Source organism: Myotis myotis, unplaced genomic scaffold, assembly GCF_014108235.1.
Source record: "Myotis myotis isolate mMyoMyo1 unplaced genomic scaffold, mMyoMyo1.p scaffold_m19_p_2, whole genome shotgun sequence".
Taxonomy (NCBI): Eukaryota; Metazoa; Chordata; class Mammalia; order Chiroptera; family Vespertilionidae; genus Myotis; species Myotis myotis.
The window spans coordinates 35,499,016-35,523,803 of NW_023416324.1; the positions used below are offsets into that span (position 1 = coordinate 35,499,016).

Here is a 24,788-nt window from a genome sequence, read left to right on the forward strand (position 1 = left end):
TTTAGGACTACAATTTGATTCTCTTCTTTGACCACACTGTTAACTGGAAGGATATGTGCCATCTTTCGGAATGAAATGAGACTTATTCTAAACGATATCCCAATCTATTGCTCACCAGTGTCGCACTGGGGAAGGGGAATTTGTAGCCTCCTACTGTCCTGAAACTGCCCTGTATTTTCTCTCACTCACTCTGTGCATGATTTCAAAAATCTGTCTTAGTTTCCTGACCCGGGTTCTGGGACTTTGGAACATTCTTTTACCAGATAATGTGAGGATGTGGTGGGACACTGTGCCTGTGGAGGCCCAGTTCTACCCTAGGCTCCTCTCCAACTTTTGTCTCCCCATGATGCACACCATCATCTGGGGTTTTAGCTTCCCCATTCAACAGATGAGAAAAAGGAAGTTCAGAAAGGTGGCTACTTTCCCGACTAGTTAGCAGCTTGAGAGGTTGGGGCTGAATCTAAGGCCGGGGCTGTTCTGTGTTACTCTCCCTTTCAGGAAATGAGCACAGCCGTGGAGTACATTTGTATTTAGCAGCAAATTAAGAACACTATTGGTATGTGTCCATGCCCATGACTTAGAGACTCTAGGCCTAGGCTCAGGAGTTCAGGCAAAGCTTAGCTCTGTTAAAGAATGACCGTGGGCCCTGGTGTGGGAGGAGCCTTCTCTTCCCCTGCCTTAGTGCAGCAAGAGGGCTCCTGAGACCAGTGTGCGTACATGCATATCAGCCCCCCGTTGTTCCTCCGTGTGCCCTCCTCTTGTTCACCTTTGCTCATGCTGTTCCCCTCAGCCTTCCTCTTCTTTGCATCAAATGTCCACTAATTCTTCCGGCTTCAACTCCAGTGTTACCTACGTATTTCCTGACCCCCCATTCTCTCCGTCAGTTAATCGCTTTCTTCTCAATGCTCCTGAAGTCTATTTAGTGCAAGTACAGAGTGGCCTGCCACCCTGCAGTTTAAAAAAGGTCTTCACAACAATGATTTCCATTGGTTCTTGCAACACTGCACATTAATAACTCACATTTATTGACCAGGAGGCGTTTTATTTATTTAAACCCTCACAGCAATTCCATTTTACAGATGAGGATGCTAAGGCACACAGTGAGTAACGTAGAGAGCTGGAATCTGCAGTCTGATCCCTGGCACCTGATCCTCTACCAGGGTTTCCTGATGATCTCTCTTGTATAGTCAGCAACTGGGGGGTTCTTAGTACTTCTTGCCATCTCTGGTGAGCACCTGCTCACTGAGAGGCAGAGATCAGGCCTGAGAGCCAACAATTACAAAGGCGAGAGGGGGATCTATTTTAATCCTTAGTTTATCATTCGAGTAGGGAAAGACAGGCATTCTCCAAAGCAAACTGTGCCCCAGTGGTTCTAGACACAGGGAGGGGAATAGTGATGATAGCGGTAGGTGGCAAAGTCAGCACCTTAGTACCAGGCACCACATCAGCCATTTTATATCCATTGTTGTCCTTGTGAGAAAACTAAAGCCCAGAGATGGGGAATGAGGGCAGTCATGCTGCAAATTTCCCTTTGAGGTTATATGGGAGTCACTCGCCCACAAATCTAGGGGGTCGTTTCTCCCTGAAGGCTGCCATGCCCTCTAGCCGGTCCTGGGTGGGGATGTTCTGAAACAACAACAGAATATTAGTTTGTTGGGGTGCAGAGCTAGAGGCCAGTAAGGACTTGCTCAAGTTTGTCCAGCCCATGACAAGGCAGGGTCCAAGTCTTTCTATTGTCTGTGGACTCGGGTATCGGGCCATGCAAAGGTATGGGCCTCGTGGCTCCTTAGTTTCCTGAAGAAGGCAGGCTGCGCCTTCAGAATCTGGCCTGTCATTGGCCTCTGCTTGACCCAGCTTACGTGCCTCCAAACAACTGAGAGTCTCCTGCAGCAGTCTGATAGGAGACTTCACAGTAAGAAATTGGCTTTGAATCCTGGGTGTAGCTCCTTCACACCAGGCCCTGCAAGTTCCAGGACCCCCTGTGTAGGAGGACTTTCGATATCTGTTGACCTTGAGGTTAGTACTTTTTGACTCACCCAGGAGTCAGGTCTAAATAGATCAGTCCCAGATTTATCACACACACCACCCCCCCCTCCGGTCAAACACACACAGCCTACAGGCTGTAATAAGCAAGGCTTTGACATCCCACTCTAACCTGACCTCTAAGTGGCCACTGGTACAGAGACAGTGGAAGCTATTCTTCCTCTCAAGGACATCTGTGTTCTGTGATTCTCTAGGTGGGGACAGAATGTACCTCCACCAGATAGCTGAGGAAACAGTCCCAGAGAGAAGCAGTGTGGTTCCTCTGGGATCAGCCCAGGCTGATTGGGAGGAGTAAGTGGCATTGAGAGAGACCCTTTGGGTTGGGAGGAACCTGCTAAATTGGTCATGGATTGCACATGAGCCCCCCACTGTGGCCCAGGCTCTGCTTACAAGCATGCATGGACTTTGGCAGTGACCACGTACCTGGGCATAGCACATCCCTTCAATGGCCATCCCTGATGCAATGTCCACCTGCAAGAAAGAAACCTGAATAAGCCTGACCTTGCCCACCTCCATCTACACTGACAGCTAGCCCACCCTACTGCCTACACTATTCTGTCGGTTCATGGCTTCCTCCAGCAAAGAATTACTGAGTCTTACTGTATGCCAGTCACGCACAGAGATGATTATGATAAGGAATTCCCTGGAGAGAGAACACCATAACTGACAAAACCATGCTGGGATAATAGGGGCTGTGAGCACAGGGGGAGGGTTGCACAGCCTGTAGCGCTGCGGAGGTTGTACATGAACTGCGCCTTCCCAGACAGTGTTCTCTCCTCATGGGCTGCCTCACCATGCCTCCTGTCATCCCCATTAGTGAACTACAGGCTTTCATTGCCCTTAGGAATAAGGTCCTGGGCCTTCATGATGTGGCCCCTAGCAACTCTGCAGCCTCTGCTGCTCAGTGCTACTATTACTGCTGCTTCACAAGCACTCTTCTAAGAGAAGTATTGCATGTACGTAATCTTCACAAAGGTTATTATCCCTATTCTGCAGTTGACAAACCTGAAGTATAGAAACGTGAAGGAATTTCTCTAAAATCACAGCAGTATGTGGAAAAGCAGGTCTTTGAACCCAAACAGGCCAGCACTAGGACCCATGCCCCTAACTTCCATGATTTGTTCTCACTCACCCCGTACTCCCATTCAGTCCAGTTGCTTGTTTACACAAACCTGTGATTTTGCTCATATTTTTTGCCTTTTCTGGAATTCTCGTCCTTTCCAAGGCCCAACTCTAGAAAATATCCTCTAACTCAGCACTACCCAATGGGACAGTGCTGCTTTAACCTCTCCACGGTATCGCTCTGCTTGGTACCCTTTTATTAGTGATCTGAGTCTGTATCTAACCCCCTCCCCACCTTTGGGGCAGTGACCATATTTGACTTATCTGTGTCCCAGTTTTCGGCTCAGCTCTAGATTCAGTGTGTGATGTACAATCAAGTAAGTTGGGGTGGGATGGATTAGCTGCACCCAAGACTCCACCCTGAGCCCTCTCCTTGAGGCCACATCAACTGACCAGCACAAACCCAAGAATATGGACTGGGACCCACACAGACCTGGTTCTTATTCCTGGCTCTGTGACCTGGATGAGTCATTTACCCTCTCTGAACCTCAGTTTCCTTCTCTCCAAGGTAGAAAATGAGGATAAAATGAATCTGGAATGTCACCTGGTCAAACGTTACATGTTGTAGATGGGTAAACTAAGGCACCCATGGCATTGGATGTTACAAGAATCCAGTCCCTGGGTTCTTTCCAGCTGTGCTGTCAGAGTGCCGTGAAAGCACCGCCTCCCAGCCACCCCACTGACCGCAGTCCCGACCAGAGCCCTCTCACCTCCATTCCTCGGTCAATGGCTACTTTGCCCAGCCGCACAGCAATGGGGGCCTAGAGAAAAGAAAAGGCTTGGTTGAGGAGGGGATCAATGCTGACAGGGGAGTTGAAATAAAGGCATATAGCTCCATGGTTGGGGGAGAGTTGTGGACAGGGAGGCGGAGTTCTAGCTTTCTGCTAAGTGTTAGGTTCCGCTAATGTGAGCACCTGCTGGCTCTCAGTTGATGTTCCTTTTCTTTTATAAAGGAAACCTGACTGATTCCTGCCCTGCCCAATCCTGACCCTATGGGGTTCTTGTCATTTCATTCGTTCCTATGAATACAACCATTTACAAAGTGCTTTCCCGCCCACAGACTTGTCCAATGGTGCTACCCACCCTGCCAGGGTGGTGCCATCTTTAACTGAGGCTCAGGGAGGTGAAGCAGTTGTCCAGTGAATCAGAGGTGGAGCTTGGATAGAGTTCCCACTCACCTCTCCCACTGCTGCTCCCTTCCTCTACCCCTCTCAGCTCAGCAAATGCAAGCCTCCACTGCAAGCAAGTGCCACCTCAGCAGAGTTAAAGCATGGTCAGGATTAGGAACTTGGGCTTTGAGGTCTGACCCGCCGGGGTTGAAATCCCAAGGGGGCATTTTGCACAGCCTCTGAGAAGCAAGAGCATCAAAGCTGCCATCTTTGCTTCTCTGGTCTTGCTTCCAATTAACTTGTGCCACAACAGGCCTGGCACTGCACTCCCAGCCCCACTTCCAGGCAAAGGATGCACTTACTGCCTGTAGTATTCGTAGTATTTGAAGTTTTTATAAGTAAGACTTAATCAGAAAAAAGAATGACTGTTTTAAAGTCTGATAGCATAGAAGCCATAATTGAAAAAGCTAGTTACATAAAAATGAAGTTGGGAAAATCACCACAAATAAAAGGCAACAGTAAAAAACTGGGAAAATGTATTTGTGATACTTAAGACAGATGAATTTTCTTCATTTATAAAAAGCTAGTATTTTTTAAATGTAATCTGAACAATAAAGATTTACTAAAAATAAAAATAAAAAGCTAGTATTTTTTCATCAAATTCATAAGGATATGAAAAGGTAGTTCACAGGAAAATATAAACACAGGGTGCTCCCAGATTTACTCCTAGTTAAGAAAATGCGAATCAAAACAGTGAGGTGCCCCTTTAACCTTAGACTAGGTAAGTAGTAAATTGTTGGTATAGCCCACTATTGCCAGGATTAGGAAGCAAGTATTTGCATATATTATTGATAGAGTAAATTGATACAATGCTTTGGGGAAGGCAATTTGGCAAGAACTGGCAAATATAGATGCACATGCTCTTTAAAAATATATATATGTGTGTGTGTATATATATATATATATATATATATATATATATATATTTCAGAGAGTAAGGGAGAGAAACATCAATGTTGAGAATCATTGATCAGCTGCCTCCTGCATACCTACTACTGGGGATTGAGCCCACAACCCAGACATGTGCCCTGATTGGGAATCTAACCATGACCTCCTGGTTCATAGGTCGATGCTCAACCACTGAGACAAACCAGACAGGCGATGCACATATTCTTTGATGTTGCAACTCCATGTAGAATCTACCCTGCAAATGCACAACTACAAGTACACTAAGATGTACAAAGTTCTTCACTCCAGCTGTTTTGCAGTAGCACAAAGATGTAAGCCACATAAATGTTCATCATTAGAGTACTGGTTAAATAATAGCACATCCAGACCAAGAATGAAAAAGTGCAGTTGTTTAAAAGAATGAGGTCAATAAATATACAGAGGTGGGCAAAAGTAGGTTGGTAATAATAATAAATAATTCAACAATTAAAAAATAGTAATACAGTGCCTGACTGGTGTGGCTCAGTGGTTGAGCATTGATCTCTGAACCAGGAAGTCATGGTTCGATTTCCGGTCAGGGCACATGGTGGGTTGTAGGCTTGATCCCCAGTGTGGGATGTGCAGGAGGCAGGTGATCAGTGATTCTCATCATTGATGTTTCTATCTCTCTCCCTTCTTCTCTGAAATCAATAAAAATACATTTAAAAATAATACAAGAATAAACTTTTGCGTACTCACAACTGCAACCTACTTTTGACCACCCTTGTATATACTCATATATAAACTAGAGGTCCGGTGCATTCATGCACTGGAGAGGGGATTCCTCAGCCTGGCCTGCCCCCTCTCACAGTCCAGGAGCCCTGAGGGGCAGGAGGCAACCCTGCAATCAGGTGAAGGTGATGCCCTATCCCACCTCTGCTGTTGCCACTGCCGGCAGCACAAGCCTCGGCCAGCCCTGGTTACCTGAGCCTCGGGTGGCCCTGGGCAGCTGGGCAGCTGCCATCTGAGGTTTGCCTGCACCTTGGGGCGGCTGGGAGGCTGAGGGGACTAAGGGTCTCCGCAGGCAGGCACATGGAGCGGCCGGGTGCCCCAGCAGGAATGAGGGGACTGGGTGCCGCCATCTTGTGGTTGTGGGCGGGGCAGTCAGCATATTCCCTCTTTCGTAGATGGGATAACTCAGTTCTTTTTAGAATGGTTTAGGGGACAAGGAACATACCTTTAGAGGCTAATCCGATTCTAAGAGACATTTTAAAAACATGAAATTAAAATGTGCATCATAAAGAATTCAAACAGTATGGAAGAGTATGAAACAAAAAGTGAAGTCTCCTTTCTCCTGGCCCTTCCCCCCCAAAGGCATGCTGCGCCAACACCTTTTACACAAATGGGATAATAAGAAACATACTAGTATGCACCTTGTTTTTTTTAACCTGATTTCCTGGAGGTTCCCATTTCAGCATATGTATGTGTATGTGTTAGCAGACATATTTATGTTTCTAAGTATATAGACATAAATGTGAGGATTATTAGAAATCTAATAATTTGAACGTTATTTGGAAATGAGAACAGTGAGTCACACTGTGGTGCAGTATGTTCAAGTAGAAAACATAGCCAAATCCATATTTAAAGCAAAATGTGTATTTACTATTTAGGGGGGAAATCTGAGTATTAAGTTGTAGGCCTTGCATTCATTAAAAGTCTTTTGGGCCCTAACCTCTGGAACCATTTGACTCCCTCGTCTTAGTGGTTTGTCCACCAGAGGGTAGCCATGTACCACACCTGGCAGTCACCCCATCCAGGAATTGGCTGGAAGTTGAAGATTTACTTTTTTTAGGTTGCATCAGACATTCCAGCATTGGGATAAGTGATTACAGTTTTGGTATGCTGGTGTTTTGGAATGCAAAGCTACTTTCAAGTACTGAAATACTAGTACTTACATTAGTATAATACCATTATTTTAGAATACTAAAAGATCTGAACTCAGAATCATCTCTAAATCAAGCTCAAAGACCCAGTTACACAGTTTATGCAAAAAGACAACCCTTCAGTCTACCAGTCTTGCTAGGTAGGCCCCTCTGTGAAGGTACAGCCAGCTGCGAGCTTGAGTCACATAGAGTTTTGTTTAGATCAGATACTTGCTGATCTAAGTATAATAGAAATCTGATAGCATTAAAATTGATAGAGTAGCACCATCAGACACTCCATTTATATATGATGAAACTAAAAAAAGAAAAGACAAAACATGCTTTCTTTTAAATCAAACTCACTATCAGTTTTTTAAAGTTATAATCCCTGCCCTCAAGAAAGGTCTCAAAGTTATAAAAAGAAGGTAGGATTAAATAGGAGATAGAGAAAGATTTTTTCCAAAATAAATGCTTAGCCCAGCCAGCATGGCTCAGTTGTTGAGCATCAACCTATGAACCAGAAGGTCATGGGTTCGATTCCCAGTCAGGGTACATGCTCAGGTTGTGGGCTCGATCCCCAGTGAGGGACTTGCAGGAGGCAGCCAATCAATTATTCTCTCTCATCATTGATGTTTCCATCTCTTCCTCTCCAAAATAAATTTCTCTGAAAAAAAAATATTAAAACAAAAATAAATACTTAATTTTCATGATTAATTCAAATAGTTTCATCTGTAAATACTACAATGATGAATGGAAAACATTTTTATAGACTTTTTTTGTTTTGTAACATGTTTGCCGATTTTTATATTTGAAATGCATTAGTTTTACAGTTTTAGAAGTTTTTGTACATATTGTGTACCCTTTAGAATAAAATGCTAGTTTTTACATCGTATGTAGTTTTTATATTATGCAAAATAAATACCAAAATACCAGTGTTGTCTCTCTGGTATGGTAGGTATTACAGTCACTTTTTGTGACCTTGATGAGCAAGTCACTTAACCTTTCTGGGTCTGTTACACTTACAGATACAATGAGGATAATCAACCCAGCTGGATTGTTCTAATGAAAGGACCTAAGATAGTGTCTGATGGATGGGAGATGCTCCATGTGGGCTTAGTCAGTATTTATTATAAATTAGTCAAACAGCTCCATTTCAGCTGTGTTCATATCTTTATGGAAATTTGGGGCCTACCTCTGGGTCCTGTCAGAGTCATGACAAGCCAGTAGAGGCTCTCAGGTTCTTGGCGACCCCATCAGTCAGATCCAGGGTATCCTGCTGAAGGCTTTGGCTTGGCAGAACTACCTGTGGCTAGAGGCTGATTTAGTGGACAGCACAAGAACAGAACATTCCCATCGTCTCAGAAAGTTCTCTTGGACGGTGCTGTTCTGAAGATATTCAAGCCCATTTGAGTCCCTCAGAATTCAATTTTCATTTTAACACTTGACTTAATTTTGTTTACTGGATGGCTAAATGGATGCAAAATTCAAAGAGGGTTAATTTTATGAGTCTGGGTAAATGGATCTTACTGGCCCTGTGGGACGCCGTGGCCTCCCCACACGTGTGTCCCCCATGGCACAGGCCCTCCCTCCTGTGCGGGGCTGCCAGCACACCTGGGGCAGGATCTCCTGGGCCAGTTCTCGTGCCCGGTGGTAGGCAGCGTTGCCCTCCTCATTCTGGGCCACAGCGTGATTCACCAGCCCGAGGGCCTGGGCCTGTGTCCCACTCAGTCGTCGGCCTGTGAAGATGAGCTCCTTCGCCAGGGCCACCCCCAGGCACCGAGGCAGCCTCTGGGTCCCTCCTGCCGAATGGAATGGGGATGGTAAGTCAGCAAGGGAAGTGGGAGCCCAGAGAAGGCCCAGGCTGGGCATCAGCCAAGACTTCTTCTCAGAAGCAGATTCTGAGTTAGGCTAGAGACAGAGCCTAGTAAACAGGGGGGGGGGGGGGGGGGGGGGGTGAGGCGGCGGAGCAGGGAAGTACTCCGGATGGAGGAATTGGGCAGGTAGAGGAGGATGGGTGCTGTGGGTGATGTTACCTGCTCCTGGGAGGAGCCCTCGGGTGGTCTCGATCAGCCCCATGACAGCTGAGGAAGCTGCATAAACAGAGTGAAGCCCCCACCCTCTCAAGTGCCAGTCCTTGGGGAGAAGTGATACCTACCTCTGGGCTCTGCTCACCCCTTCAGCCAACCACTTCCATCATGCTCTGGCCACAGCCAGACCTCTCCAGGCTCTGCCTTTGGAAGAGCCCTGGCCTGGAGGTCAGGTCCTCATCCTACCGTTCCCACTGAGGTCGAGGGTGGGGGCTGTGCATCCCCAGGCAAGTCTCTCACCCTTTCTGAGCCTCATAGGTGGAAAAAGATGATTACCACGCTCCTGCCTGCTTCAAAGAGCTGCTAAGGATCAAACGAGGAACAAGGAAGGGGTTCCTGGAAGGTGCCCACTACCTATTTGTGGGTTAATGGATTCTCTGTCTCATACACCCTTAGCTACTGTCTGGCCTAGAGTGTGAATGACTCTGGCTCCCACCAGTTATTCCTCCCAGCTTTTCATTAGCCTGAAATTCCCTGTGTTCAGTCCACATCCTTCTGAGTTCTGCTTCCTCCGAGAAGCTCTTGGATGTACCACCCCACAGGCTTCTCTCCCAAATTCCCTCTGGCCATCTGAGCCAGGCAGGAGGGAACAGCCACCTCTTCTGCCTAGGGGGGGTTTTACACTCACCCTCCTATTGCCCAAACCCTACAGGTTAGTTGCGTTAAACATCGACAAGGTGAGAAGCAGAGTTGGGGCTATGACCTGACCAGGTATTTTGATGCCTTTTTGTTGATGTGCATCGTGTAGATATAAGCTACTTCTACGGCTGGAGTTGCCCATTTTCAAATGTTCCCGGGTGGCAGGAGAAAGCATTAAGGGAAGACGGAGCGCCATGATGGCACAGACTTTTCTGCCTCCCAGAAGGGTGCACCTACCCAAGGCAGAAAGGTTAAAATGTAACCAGGTGTGCCCTTCACCTCCTCCCTCCACTCGTCAAGGCTCAGTTGCTCTGAACAATGAACCAGAGGGCAGTGTTCCTGCCCAGGCATGTTTGTGTTTAGCTGGGCTGGTGACAGACTGCCCCTGCCTCACCTTTGTTCAAAACATGCTAAGTAAAGCTTCTTGGACAGAACTGGAAGGTTGAACACCTAGTCTTGTCCTGCTCTGCCTTCCCTCTCTGTGCTCTCCTTCCTGTCCTGCCAGCAGTTGCTCTGATTGGCAGGAGCGCTCTGGTGCTGAGTGTGACTGTGCTGAGGGTGACTGGGTCTACAGCGGTCAGGGGCTGGGCCAGGAGCGGAACCAGCTTCCCCTCTGTGGCCTCCCCTTTGCCTTTAGATCTGCTGGTAGGAAAGCCAAGAGCAGTGGCTGACTTCACAGAATGCCCAGACTTACCCTCTTTCACTCACCCTCTCCTCCCCATTGTACCCGACCTCCCCCTGCCCAGTACCTGCCACGCGAAGGTCACAGGCCAGGGCAAGTTCCAGGCCTCCACCCAAGGCGTACCCATCCATCGCTGCTATGGTGGGTGCAGGGAAGGCTGCTGTGGAGACGAAGAAGGGCTCCGGTTGAGAGGGTTTGCAGGACCAGGACAGGGACTCGAGGTTAGAGAGGGCCTCGTTGGTCTCAGATTTGGGGCCTCAGCCAGGTTATTGTAGAAGTTGGATTTTCCAATAGGGAAATTTGTGGGACCAGCTTAGGAACCAGAGTGGGGAGATGGGCTGGATGATCTCTGCTCAGGCCCCCTCCCCTGCTGGCCACTCTGGGACTCCCCTTTCTGCTTTCCCTTCTTGTTCTGTGTGTGGCAAGCCCTGTGCTGGGTGCTAGGAACACAGAATTGAGTCAGACATGGGAAGACAGACCCAGGCGATCTGTACTCTGTTAAAGAAAGCTTGGAGGATGGGTCAGGGAGGAGAAGGAGGAGGTATTGGTGGTATTAAAGGATGAGTAAGAAGTTCAGGTGGCCAAGGAGGGATATTCCAGACAAAGGAACAACCATGTCAAAGCCTACAAGCATGCTTGGTGAAACATGGCTCCTCTGGACTAGCGAGGTGTGAAGCTTGATGCCATGGGGTGGGTGGTGGGTGGTGGGGGTCAAAAGCAGCAGGGCACAAAGGCTGAGCCCGTGTGAAGGAAATGCCCTCTAAACCCTCTTGTCACCCTCCTCCTCGTACAATTCCTTGTGCCCATCCTCCCTGGGAGAGTCATTTGTCTTTCCACAGAGCTTACAATAGAAACTGTCCTCTCTTTAGAATAGAGGGTGGTGGTGGGGTGAGTGTGTGTGTGTGTGTGGGGGGGGGGTGGCAGGGATCAGCAGGGCCCTCCTCCACCCCATTTCTGGACCCTCACCAATCTCATTCATTAGGCCTCGGAGCCTCTGGACAAAGACCCCCACTTCTGCCTCACTCATCTGCTCCCGCTCCTTCAGGTCCGCACCTGCAAATAGGGGTTGGTGACAGTCCTTGGGAAATAACCGTTACGGAGCCCTAGGCTGTTAAAGATCCAGCAAAGGAGACTTGAGGAGAAGCAGCCAGAGAGGAAGGAGAAACCTGAGGAAGCATTGGTCAGGGAATCCAGGGAGGAAAAGGGAGTGGGTCATAAAGGAGAGGTGCCACAACAGAAAGAACAATTGGACTTCAAAATAAAAAACTTTAATGTCAAAAGACACTATGAAGGAGTGAAGAGACAGCCTACAGAATGGAAGAAAATATTGGCAAATCACCTATCTGATAAAAGATTAATATCTAGGACATATAAAGACCTCCTATAACTCAATAACAAAAACCCCCACAAAGGACAAAGATTTCAATAGACTTCTCTCCAAAGAAGATACACAGATGGCCAATAAACACATGAAAAGATGCTTAACGTCATTAATCATTAGGGAAATGCAGACCCAAACCACAATGAGCACATTCCACACCCATTAGGACGGCTGTTATAAACAACAGAAAACAAGTGTGGATGTGGAGAACCTTGATGCATTGCTGGCGGGATTATAAAATGTTGCAGCTGCTGTGGAAATCATTGTGGTGGTCTCTCAAAAAAGTTAAATGTAAAATTACTATGATCCAGTAATTCCACTCCTAAGGATATACTCCAAATAATGGAAAGCAAGGACTCAAACAGACACTTGCATACCAGTGTTCAAAACAGCCAAAAGGTGTACACAATCCTGTGTCCACCAAAGGACCTATATATATAAAAGCCTAAGCGACCAAACGACCGGTCAACTGGCCACTGTGATGCGCACTGACCACCAGGTGGCAGATGCTCAACGCAGGAGCTGCCCCATGGTGGTCAGTGCGCTCCCACAGAGGGAGTGCCACTTAGCTAACCAACAGGCACCAGACTCAGGGCTTATGGCTGGCCGCCGCAGCCGGGAGACCGCAGCGGAGTGGCAGCAGTGGCAGTGGTGGCAGGTGCAGCAGGGTGGGGTAAGCGGGAGTGGCAGGCAGGAGTGGCAGGTGGTGTTGGTCTGCGGGTTTTGGCCCGATCCCTGCAGACTACGCCGAGGGACCCCACCAGTGCACGAATCCGTGCACTGGGCCTCTAGTGGGTTAATAAAATGTGTGAATATACATGGAATATTCAACCATAAAAAGGAATGATCTGATTCATGCTGCAACGTGGATGAACCTTGAGGACATTATTCTAAGTAAAATAAGCCAGACACAGGAGGACAAATGTGTGATTCCAGTTGTATGAGGTCACTAGAAGTCAGCAGGTTCTTTTGTCACAGAAACTTATCACCTAAACCCAGAGGCTTGACAACACTCATGTTTTGTCCCTTTTTCAAATTCATAGTAGACCAGAGGTTACCAGGGCTCTGGGAAAGTGAGAATGGGGAGGGATTGCTTAATGGGGACTGAGTTTTTTTGTGCTCATGAGAAGTTTCTGGAAATGAACAGTGGTGATAGTTGCACAACCTTGTAAATATACTTAGTGCCACTGAATTTTAACACTTAAAACAGTTTAAAGGTAAATTTTGTGTCATGTATGTATTTGCCACAATTTTAAAATTATATAAAATAAAAAATTTATTGATTCCCACCCCCCAGTTTTATTGTAAAATAACTGACATGCATCACTATATAACTGGTTATTTTTTAAAAGGAGGGAGGGGTCAGTGGGGTCCAGGGAGGCTGAGGGGTCAGGTAAGTTGAGAGAACTGAGAAGCGAATGTAGGATACAGTGGCATGGAGATGGGCAAGGACGTCGATGAGAATAGTGATGCTGGTGAGGTCATCAAAGGCCAGATGGTAGGAGGCTGAGGTGGAAGTAGAGGGTGAAGATGGTCTCTTCAAGTACCAAGTCAGATCGGGGAGAGCCTTTGGAAGTCTTTGATTAGTTCCAGCTTCTCTATGACAGGTGGGGAAACTGAGGCCCAGGGAGTGGCAGGGACTAGCCAAGGATTCCAGAGCAAGTTGGGGTCAGACCCAGACATCTGGTAGCCTGTCTATTTCCCTGTGCTAATCTGGGATAGTGAGGAGTGGTGCTAACAGGGACATGAAGTGACCTTAATAGAGGTCAGACAGAGATGGAGATAAAGGAAGAGGACAGGGTAGGGTGAGGATCTTTGCCAGGGCTGCCAGGTCAGGGAGACCTTTTTCTATATACTTGTCCTGCCAGGGCAGGCTCCACACTGGGCACCAAGATCCCAACAGCTCAGATGAAGGGACTAAGCTATATCCCCTTGAAAACCTGAAAACCATATTTCTCCCATCCTCTCTCTCCACAACCACTTCCCGCCTCCCCAGTGACCCCTGTGACCCCTCTCCAGCCATCCCAGCACTGGTTCTAAGCTCAGCTCAGCTCTCATTGACTTGCTTCTTATGGGCCGGGGATGTGGTATTCCTATGAAACAGAAGTTCATGGTGCTTGCCTTGGGAGGACCAAATGGTGCAGGGATAAGTGGAAAGCTTTGGTGGCAGGGACTGGGCAAAGGGGCACAGAGTCCCATCTTGGCCACTGACCTTGTGAATGTCTTTGATTCAGTTTCTTCATTTCCTCAGGGAAGGGTCAGAACACAGCATGGTGTAGCCAGAAGACTAAGGACTTGGGGGTCAGAAAGGCCAAGTTCAAACTGAATTCTCTTCTACCTCTTACTAGCTATGTAACCCTAGGCAAGGAATTTTACCTCTGAGTCTTGAGTTCACATCTGTAAAATGCGAGTAATGAGTCCTATGCTAGAGATGACTTAAGGTCCCCACCTCATCCCCTGCAGGCTGGGGGGAGCCCCGCTGAGCCCCGGGGTGGGGAAAGGGAGGACACCCACCTGCACAGAACACACCCTTCACTCCACTTCTGAAGAGCAGGACACGCACGTGCCGGTCGTCCCGCAGCCGCGCCAGGGCTCCCAGCAGCTGCAGAGGAGACCCCGTCAGATACCTCCCAGCCCAGCCCAGCCCCACCCACCCTGGTGTCGGCCATTTCTCACCTCGCTCACAAAGACGTGTCCCAGGGCATTTCGGGCATGCGGTCTGTTCATCAGAATCTCAGTGATTCCTGCAGGGGACCGGGCAACCTTGGGTGAGGCCTCTGGCCTGCCCACTCCTGGCTGGGCCTGGGCAGCCTCTACCTTGAGCAGCAGTGTGATGGGAGTCACACATGCCCAGGCTTTGTTTTCCTGACTATAAAACAGAATAACACTTGTCCTTTCTGCTTCACAAAAGAAGTAGAAGGGCGTGTGAACTGCGGAGAACATGGGGAGAGGGACAGTGACCACTGCAGTGGTTCCTGCCTGCCTCTGCCATTGTCTCTCTCCCTCTCTCTCTCTCTCTCTCTCTCTCTCTCTCTCTCTCAGACTTAGTTGTGTGGCTTTTTTTCCTTTTCCTTTTTTTAGAGCAGTTTTAGGTTCACAGTAAAACTGAGCAGAAAGTACAGAGATTTCCCTTATATCCCAGCCTCCCACACATGCACAGCCTCCCCCATATCAACATTCCACACCAGAGTGGTACATCTGTTACAGTAGACAAACCTACACTGATGTGTCACCCAACGTCATAGTGTACGTTACGGCTCACGCTTAGGGTTGTGCGTTTGCTGGCTTTTGGCTAACGTGTAACACCGTTCGTCTGCTTTGTGGCCCCGCATTCTCCTGGCCTCCTTCCTCTCAGATGACACTCTGCACTTCTCTAGGTTTTCTTCTACCCAATTTTTAAAGTTCTTACCTCATTTGCTAAACACCTGTCTATAATAAACAAGTCCTGGGTTTGTGGTATTGGAAAGCTGCTAAGAAAGTAGATCTTAAGCATTCTCAGAACAAGGTGTGCTGGTGGATCTTAACTAGACTCATTGTGATGCTTCTTTCACAATGCAACAGATATTGAGTCATTTGGTTGTACACCTGAAACTAACATAAGTCAATTACACCTCAATTTTTAAAAAGCCCAACTCTTAAGAAGGTAAATCGAGCTCTGGCCGGTTTGGCTCAGTGGATAAAGCGTTGGCCTGTGGACTGAGAGGTCCTGGGTTCGATTCCGGCCAAGGGCATGTACGTTGGTTGCAGGCACATAGGGGATGTGCGGGACTCAGCTGATCGATGTTTCTCTCTCATCGATGTTTCTAGCTCTCTGTCCCTCTCCCTTCCTGTGGAAAATCAATAAAATATTAGAAAAAAAAAAAAGAAGGTAAATTGACAAGATATACAAATGACCAATAAGCACATGGAAAGATGTTTAATTGTATTAGTATCAAATAAATGAGTTGTTTTTGTTTTTGTTTTTTGTTTTTTTTTAAAGCATACTAAGATTTGACTATACACCCAGTACAATGGCTAAAACGAAAAAATCTGAAAATAAAACCAGTGTTGCCCTGGTTGGTGTGGTTCAATGGTTAGAGCGTCGTCCAGCGCACCGAGGGGTCTTGAGTTTGATTCCCAGTCAGGGTTGCAGGTTAGGGCCCCAGCCCTAGTTGGGGTGTGTGCAGGAGGCAACCAATCGATGTCTCTCTCTCGTATCGTTCCTCTCTCTCTCTCTCTCTCTCTCTCTCTCTCTCTCTCTCTCTCTCTCTCTCTCTCTCTCCCTTCCTCCCTCCCTTCCACTTTGGGAAAAATATCGTTGGATGAAGGTTAACAAAACAAACAGGCAAACCACCAAGTGCTGGTGATGAAAAAAGAAACTGTACTATCTATTGAACAATTGTAAGATAAGAAATTGTGTGAGTTATAAGTTATGTAATAGTCCCTGCCCACAAGGTGCTTATAACCTAATACAAGTAAATAAAAATACGAGGTCTTGAGTAAGGTAAGTGCATACAATACGTCTTAGAGATTGCAGGTGGCAGTTCACAGGTGGAAGCGTTTGAGCAAGGTGAGAATAAGTAAAAACGTTCATTTGAGGAATGAGGTATGGTGGGAAAAATACTATAGGTAATGGACTACCCAATTTTTTAAAGTCCGAGTTCCTGAGAGCTCAATCCAGGACCTCTTTATTCAGTCATCTGTACAATTAAATAATGCATCTAACATGTGTCGGCTTCTGTACTAGACACGGATTCCAGAGACCAGGCAGGCCCAGGCCCTGTCCTCTCAGAACCTGCAGTCTGACAGAGAAGACAGACATTCAGTGATGTAATTACTGTCTGTGATGAGAACACAGAATAAAAAGGACAAGGAGGTAGGAGAAATAGGGTGGGCCATGGGGAACCCTAGTGTAGAAGGTCAACAATGACCTCCTGGTGGAGGAACTGACCTTTTGGCTGAGAGCTGAGGGGTGACTAGGAGAGCAAGGCAGGCAAAAGTCTGTGTGTGTGTGTGTGTGTGTGTGTGTGTGTGTGTGGGTGTGTGTTTATGTTGGTGGGGAGAGAAGCCATTCTTTTTGGCTGGGCCCGAGAATTAAACTGACATAAAACAGATTAAGAGGAGAGAGCATGCACATTTATACAAGTTGTACATGATATGGGAGCCCCTATAAGGAAACGAGCCCCCCAGAAATGGTGGAACCTACATGCTTTCATAGCAGGCTGAACAAAGAGACAGTTGTGGAAAGGTAGCTAAACTAGTGAGGAGGCTAAAGGAAAATAAGAATTTCGTTTTTTGTTTTGTTTTGTTTTGATTTTTGTTTTTTTAAATATATTTTATTGATTTTTTACAGAAAGAAAGGGAGAGAGATAGAGAGTTAGACACATTGATGAGAGAGAAACAACCATCAGCTGCCTCCTGCACATCTCCCACAACCCAGGTACATGCCCTTGACCGGAATCGAACCTGGGACCCTTCAGTCCGCAAGCCGACGCTCCATCCACTGAGCCAAACTGGCTTCGGCTAGAATTTCGTTTTTTAATAAAATGTGTTTGTGCAGAGTTCTCTTGGCTTTGCTTCTCTGTTGAAGAATGTTTCTTTTCTCCTGGTCCAGGGAGGACAGCTTTCCCGGGGGAGTATTTATCTCTTGTCTTCAGGAAGAAAAGGGGAAATCCAAATGCCTTTTGTGCATCTGCTGGTTTTTTTTGTTTGGGTTTTTTTTCAAGTGCCTTTAGCACAAAGTAATCCTTATGACAAAGGCATATTTTGGGGTAACATATTCTGCCACCTTTCAGTGTCTTTGGGAACCGGAGGAGTAAAGGGAGAGCAGCGTAAGGAGGTAGGAGAATCCGGAGGAGCTGGGCTTGCTCATCTTCCCTTCTTCTGCACCTCCCATGTGCTTGCCTCTTCTATCCCCTGGGCTGCCCTGCACACCTGGCCCCCCAGAGCTCTCCTCTGAGTTCCCAGCCTAAATATCCAACTGCCCACTTGACCTCTCAACCAAAATGGTCAATCTTTCTCCTGTTCCCTTGGTGAGTAACTGATTACACTATGAACCCAGAAGCCCACCCTGTTGCCCCCCTCTCCCTCACCCATGAAAACTCAGTCTCCAAGGCCTGCCAATTCAACCTCTTAAACAGATCCTAGATCTTTAAGCGCATAGCCCTCATCGCAGCCCCTAACCTGCTATGGGCGTTTTACTCTATTACGTGGATCACCCAACTGGCCGTCTTGCTCCCTGTCTTGCTCGTTTGGTTCACAGTCATCTTTCTAATCCAAATCTGACCATGGCCTTCCCCTCCCTTTTCATCAAAATAAAGTCCAAACTTTACAGAGAGGAAGGGAGAGAGATAGAGAGTTAGAAACATCGATGAGAGAGAAACATCGATCAGCTGCCTCCTGCACACCTCCTACTAGGGATATGCCCGCAACCCAGGTACATACCCTTGACCGGAATCGAACCCGGGACCTTTCAGTCCACAGGCCGATGCTCTATCCACTGAGCCAAACTGGTTTCGGCAAGTCCAAACTTTAATACCACCCCCAGAATCCCCCAATCTGGCCCTTGCATCCCACTCCCACTTTGGCCTCAACTCCCCCACCCCACCCCCGAATCTGGGGCAGCTGTGGGGCAGAGACACCATTGTGGGCAGGGGCTGTTTTCCCTTTGCTAAAATGTCCGGGATAGACTAGAGGAGTGTTTACCAACCCTTTGGAATTCAAAGGCCCTTTATTTATTTTTTTGTTTTCTGGGGTCCTCAGCTTTGTCTGTAGAACAAGCAGTATTTAGTAAGATGGCATTCTCAGTGCGAGTTGGTTTGAGACATAGAGAAGGGCCCAAGAAAGTTTCAGAGCTCTCAAGAGACAGGGTGTCCAGCCTGAAGTTAGAAAACTGTGGTCTAGGACAGAGACCTGTGACACTCAGGCTAGTGAACTTCCTTAGCCGCCTCAGAAATTTCCAAAGAGCCCTAACCGGTTTAGCTCAGTGGATAGAGCGGCGGCCTGCAGACTAAAGGGTCCCAGGTTCGATTCCGGTCGAGGGCATGTACCTTGGTTGCAGGCACATCCCCAGTGGGGGGTGTGCAGGAGGCAGCTGATCGATGTTTCTCTTTCATCGATGTTTCTGACTCTATCCCTCTCCCTTCCTCTCTGTAAAAAATCAATGAAATATATTTAAAAAAAAAAAAAAGAAATTTCCAAAGAGCTCACGGAGCCCAGCAAGGTCTGGAGGTTCCACAGAGGAAATCAGATGTCCTCACAGTTCTCTCCAGCTCTGGTGCTTCAGAAGAGAAACTGGTGGAAACAGAGAAACCCTATCAGAGGGGTTGAGGAAAACGGTCTAGGTCAGTGATGGCGAACCTATGACACGCGTGTCAGAGGTGACATGTGAACTCATTTTTTTGGTTGATTTTTCTTTGTTAAATAGCATTTAAATATATAAAATAAATATCAAAAATATAAGTCTTTGTTTTAGTATGGTTGCAAATATCAAAAAATTTCTATATGTGACACGGCACCAGAGTTAAGTTAGGGTTTTTCAAAATGCTGACACGCCAAGCTCAAAAGATTCGCCATCACTGGTCTAGGTCCAAGGTCTTGTGGCTGACAGACCCTAGAGTGCCCCTCTGTTCACAGCCCCTGTGAATTGCTTCTAACCAACAGAATACAGCTAAGGTTACCAAAAGTTACTTTCAAGAGTAGAGTCAATTATATGGCAACGGTGATGAGATGTTACTTTCATGGTTAGGTTACGCTGTAGGTAAGCCTGTTTTGCTAGTGCACACTAGGAAAACAGTGGACCTATGGAGAGGGTCAGATACCAAGGAAGTGTGGGAAGCCTCTGAGAGCTGAGATGGGCCCCCTGGACAACAGTCAGCAAGAAAACAGGACGTCAGTCCTATACACATAGCAAGTGAGTTCTGTCAACAAGGTGAGGAGCTTGAAAGCGGATCTCTCCCCAGTCAAGCCTATGATGAGACCATAACCCTGTCTAACGCCTGGACAGCAGCCTGGAAGACCCCAAGGCAGAGAACCCAGCTAATTTGTGCCTGGACTTCTGACCTACAGAAATTATGAGATGATAAATGTGTTATTATCAGCAACAGTGTTTGGTGGCGATTTGTTCTGTGGCAATAGAAAACTAATATAGTAATGATGTGCTGGGATTGACAGAAATTTTCTCTCCTTTCGCTTTCCTGTTCTGTCATTCCTTTCTCTCTGGCTGACTCTCTCCCATTTTTTCATCTTTTTCTCTGCTTTTCATCTTTATATTCCTCTCTCAAAACACTAGCTGCCAAATCTTAGTGTGCTTCACTTGAGCCATAGCTCAGTCTTTCACCAGTTCCATGGCCTTGGGCACATTATGTTACCCACCTGGCCTTCAATTTCCTCATCTGTAAATAGAAATAATAAAAAAGGTTGTTATGAGATATGCCGAAGGAATCTCTTCTCTGATAATGCTCCTAGGGCAATGGAAACTAAAGAGAAAATAAACAAATGGGACTACATCAAAATAAAAAGCTTTTGCACAGCAAAGGAAACCATCAACAAAACAAGAAGACCCACTACATGGGAGAACATATTTGCCAATGATACCACTGATAAGGGTTTAATTTCCAACATTTACAGGGATCTCATGAAACTTAACAAAAGGAAGATAAACAATCCAATAAAAAAATGGGCAACGGACCTAGAGAGACACTTTTCGAAAGAGGACATACAGAAGGCCGAAAGACATATGAAAACATGTTCAAAGTCACTAATTATACGAGAGATGCAAATCAAAACGACAATGCGTTATCATCTCACACCTGTCAGAATGGCTATCATCAACAAATCAACAAACAAGTGTTGGAGAGGATGTGGAGAAAAAGGAACTCTTCTGCACTGCTGGTGGGAATGCAGACTGGTGCAGCCACTGTGGAGAACAGTATGGAGCTACCTCAAAAAACTAAAAATGGAACTCCCATTTGACCCAGTGATCCCACTACTAGGAATATATCCCAAGAAACCAGAAACGCCAATCAGAAAGGATATATGCACCCCTATGTTCATAGCAGCACAATTCACCATAGCTAAGATTTGGAAACAGCCTAAGTGCCCATCAGCAGATGAATGGATTAGAAAACTGTGGTACATATACACAATGGAATACTATGCTGCAGTAAAAAAAAAGGAACTCTTGCCTTTTGCAACAGCATGGATGGAACTGGAGAGCATTATGCTAAGTGAAATAAGCCAGTCAGAGAAAGATAAATACCACATGATCTCACTCATTTGTGGATTATAGAGAACAACATAGACTGATGAAAAGGGACAGACCCAAAGACTGAGAAACAGCGATCAGGCTATCAATCCCCAGAAGGAAAGTAGGGGAGGGCGGGGTTAAGGGGAAGAGATCAACCGAAGGACTTGTATACATGTATATAAGCCAAACCAATGGACATGGACAACAGGGGGATGGGAGCATGAGTGGGTGGGGTGGGGGGGGAGGGAGAGGTTGGGGGTTAATGGGGGGGATGAGGACACATTTGTAATACCTTAACTAATAATAATAATAATAAAAGGTTGTTATGAGGATTAAAAGAAATAATACACATAAAATGGTTAGCCAGAGTTTGTGAGAAAAAGACAGATGCATGGAGAAACAGAGAGGACTCTGCCAGGGCCGCTGCCTTCTGTTTGAGCCCTGATCCTAGGAACCCTGCTGTTTCCGGGCGCCAGCAGTAGAGATGGGTCTGCACTGCACTCTCCTTACTCACCAAACCCACCATGCCACTGGCTGATGAATTCCTTGGCAGTTGACGTAGGATCACTTTTGTCTGGATGGTTTGGATCACAGGCTTGGTGATATGGGTAGGAGTCAACCGAAACCACTGGAGGTAGTATAGAGACCAATTGGCTTAACAACTCCTTATTATATAGAAGGGGAAACTGAAGCCCAGGAAGGAAGAGAATTTGCTGAAGTGAACAGCTGGACCCAGCTAGCAGTCCTACGTTCAACGGGCTAACAACCTATGAGGGAGACAAGTCCAGATACATGGAAAATAAAGGGATATTGAGGGGTGGTAATTCCAAAAGTATTTACATAGGCAGAGAGGAAAGGAGAGGACTCAAATCAGGGGCATAGCTAGAATAAAACACAGAGGTGGGACAGCTTAAAATGAACCCATGGGGTAGAAGAGGTAAAATGGAAAGGTCAGGTGTAGTGGAGAACCATGAACACCCTGCTAAGTAAGGAGCTGGAATAGAGCCATAAAGAAGAGTGAAGCCGAAACCGGTTTGGCTCAGTGGATAGAGCATCGGCCTGCGGATTGAAAGGTCCCAGGTTCGATTCCGGTCAGGGGCATGTACCTGGGTTGCGGGCACGTCTCCAGTGGGAGATGTGCAGGAGGCAGCTGATTGATGTTTCTAACTCTCTATCTCTCTCCCTTCCTCTCTGTAAAAAAATCAATAAAAAAAATATTAAAAAAAAAAAGAAGAGTGAAGAGTAGTCAACAAGCCAATCCTGTTCTCAAGGACAATGGGTGTGACAATACTCTTATGCCATTGGTCCAAATGAAGGCAAAGTCTGTGGCTTCTAACATGAACATTGAATGGCCCCAAGTCATTTTTGGGGGGGTGGAGGAGAGGGGTGTTTCTCCTGTGTGGGAGTCTCTTCCTCAAGCTTCTTCACTGCTTCTCCTTATGCCTGTGCCTCAGTGACCTTCTAAATGGTAGGAGCAGCCTGGCCAGCGTGGTTCAGTGGTTGAGCATTGACCTATGAACCAGAAGGTCATGGCTCAATTCCTGGTTAGGGCACAAGCCCAGGTTGTGGGCTCGATCCCCCAGTATGGGGCGTGCAGGAGGCAGTCGATCAATGATTCTTTCTCATTATTGATGTTTCTAGCTCTCTCTCCCACTCGCTTTGTCTCTGAAATCAATAAAAAATATATTTAAATAAAAAATAAATGGTGGGGCAGAGGCTTAATATGCTGATCCTTGTTATCTGTGGGTAACAATTCTGCTATTTGCAAGGTCTGTGATCCCTGATAATACTTTTTACTGATGTACTAGTCTGTGTTTTGTACAGAAGAGGCAGTGATGACCTAATAGTTGAGAACACAGGTTTTGAAATCACACCTGATTCAAATTGCTTAATTTCCCTGGGCAGCTGCTTTTGTTTATTTTTAATTTTAAAAATTTATTTATTTATTTTTAAATATATTTTTATTGATTTCAGAGAGGAAGGGAGAGGGAGAGAGGCATAGAAACATCAATGATGAGAAAGAATCATTAATCAGCTGCCTCCTGCATGCCCCCTACTAGGGATATATTAGGGATCAAGCCTGCAACCCAGGCATGTGCCCTGACTGGGAATGGAACTGTGACCTCCTGGTTCATAGGACGACGCTCAACCACTGACCCACACTGGCCAGGCAGTTTATTGATTTTGAGAGAGAGACGTTTATTTGTTGTTCCACTTATTTATGCATCCATTGGTTGTTTCTTGTATGTGCCCTGGTCGGGGGTGGAACTTTAACCAACTGAGCTACCCGGCCAGGGTGTGCCTCTGTTTCTTAATGGCAAAGAAAAACATCTAGGCAAGCACTGTTGCCAGTTGGGCATGAACAAAGCATGAGAGCAAGGGGTATTCTCCAAGACTCAGCAACCCTTACATGCCATCAAAAGTGGGGGATGCACACGAGGGAATAGTGTGCCACAGAAGGGAGCAAGGAACTAGATTAATACAGCAAAGCAGCTCTTCAAACCTTAGTAAGGGGTGGGGGAGGAAATAAGCGATGTAATCTCCAATGCCATCTGTGTAAATTAAAATTCTGACACAATCAGGATTGGAGAGAAAGATAAGAGGACAGCCTTGACCCGAGAGTAAGCCTGAGGGGTGTAGGTAACAATAACAGCAAAACAAAATGCGCAATCGAAGGTGTTTCCCGCCAGTGACCAGCGAGCTTTCCCGGTCCTCAGGCAGGGAGGAGACGTGCCCTCCTCTGCCCTCTCCCTCCGCCCTCCATCTCGGCCTCCCACGGTCACCGGATTGGCTCCGCGGCCTCGGCCCCCTTGGGACCTTGCCAGTGTCCTTGGCCCAGGGGCACGATCACGCCTGTTAAAGCTGCGGGGGTGGGTGGTGGTGCCAAGTGCTACTCCCGAGCATTCCTCTTCCCTTCCTCGCAGCCCAGCAGCCCAGGCTCACCGGGGACTAAGGACCGATACTGACCTAGAGTCCCATTCCAAGTCGTGTCGGGGAGGCCAGTAAGGTGGTCACCTATTTTGGGGCAACCTCGACTAGGATGCAGGGGATTGGGTAAACATCCTGACATACATTAGACGACCCTACTGTCTCAGTCTCCCCGTGCCCAGTGGACGCGCCGGCCATCGCCTGGGCCGGGCGGCAGCGCCAGGCGCCCCCCTCCTGAGCTCTGCCCGAGCTCACCCCAGCCGCCTCCTGGGTGCTCTCGGGGAGAGCGCGCTCACCTTGGTCGGGACCCTCCAGGGCGCGCACCTGGATCTCCGGGTCCCGGGCGGCTCCAGCGGAGGCGCAGCTGCGGGCCGGAAGGGGCCTCCAGGGGCGCGCTAGGCGCCGGGCGCTGGCCAGGACGCGCTGCATGTGGGCGCAGCTGGAGGCGCCCTCGGCTCCCCCTCCACCTGACCTCCCGCCCAAGGCTCGCAGGTCGGCCGCGAGGCCTCGCCAACTGCGCCACCTACGGGCCGCGGGCCGCGCGCTCCTCGCCTCCTCGCCTCCGGTAGGGGGCAGCCCAGCTCCGGGCAAGGCCATCAGCGATTCTCTTCTCTTCTCTTCTCCTCTCTTCTCTTCTCTTCTCTTCTCTTCTCTTCTCTTCTCTTCTCTTCTTTCTCTTCTCTTCTCTCTCTCTCTTCTCTTCTCTTCTCTTATCTTCTATT

At 47.4% G+C, this 24,788-nt stretch overlaps 1 protein-coding gene across 3 annotated transcripts; it reads right to left on the minus strand.

Moving 5' to 3' along the window:
• Positions 1-1,021: 1,021 nt before the first annotated feature.
• ECHDC2 (enoyl-CoA hydratase domain containing 2) lies at positions 1,022-24,628 on the minus strand. 3 transcript variants are annotated; one of them, XM_036349976.1, is made up of 10 exons: positions 24,363-24,588; positions 14,589-14,656; positions 14,427-14,514; positions 11,498-11,584; positions 10,599-10,691; positions 9,157-9,213; positions 8,735-8,922; positions 3,876-3,926; positions 2,467-2,514; positions 1,022-1,626 (listed from the first exon to the last, which is right to left on the minus strand). In XM_036349976.1, the coding sequence occupies exons 1-10, from the start codon at positions 24,493-24,495 to the stop codon at positions 1,549-1,551; spliced, it is 891 nt and encodes a 296-aa protein (XP_036205869.1). In that variant the 5' UTR covers positions 24,496-24,588; the 3' UTR covers positions 1,022-1,548. The 3 variants fall into 3 exon arrangements, 2 of the variants coding, with proteins under 2 accessions (XP_036205869.1, XP_036205870.1); XR_004974075.1 differs by lacking the exon at positions 1,022-1,626 and adding an exon at positions 8,316-8,590 and having other exon boundaries at positions 24,363-24,628; XM_036349977.1 differs by lacking the exon at positions 11,498-11,584 and having other exon boundaries at positions 24,363-24,595.
• Positions 24,629-24,788: the final 160 nt, after the last annotated feature.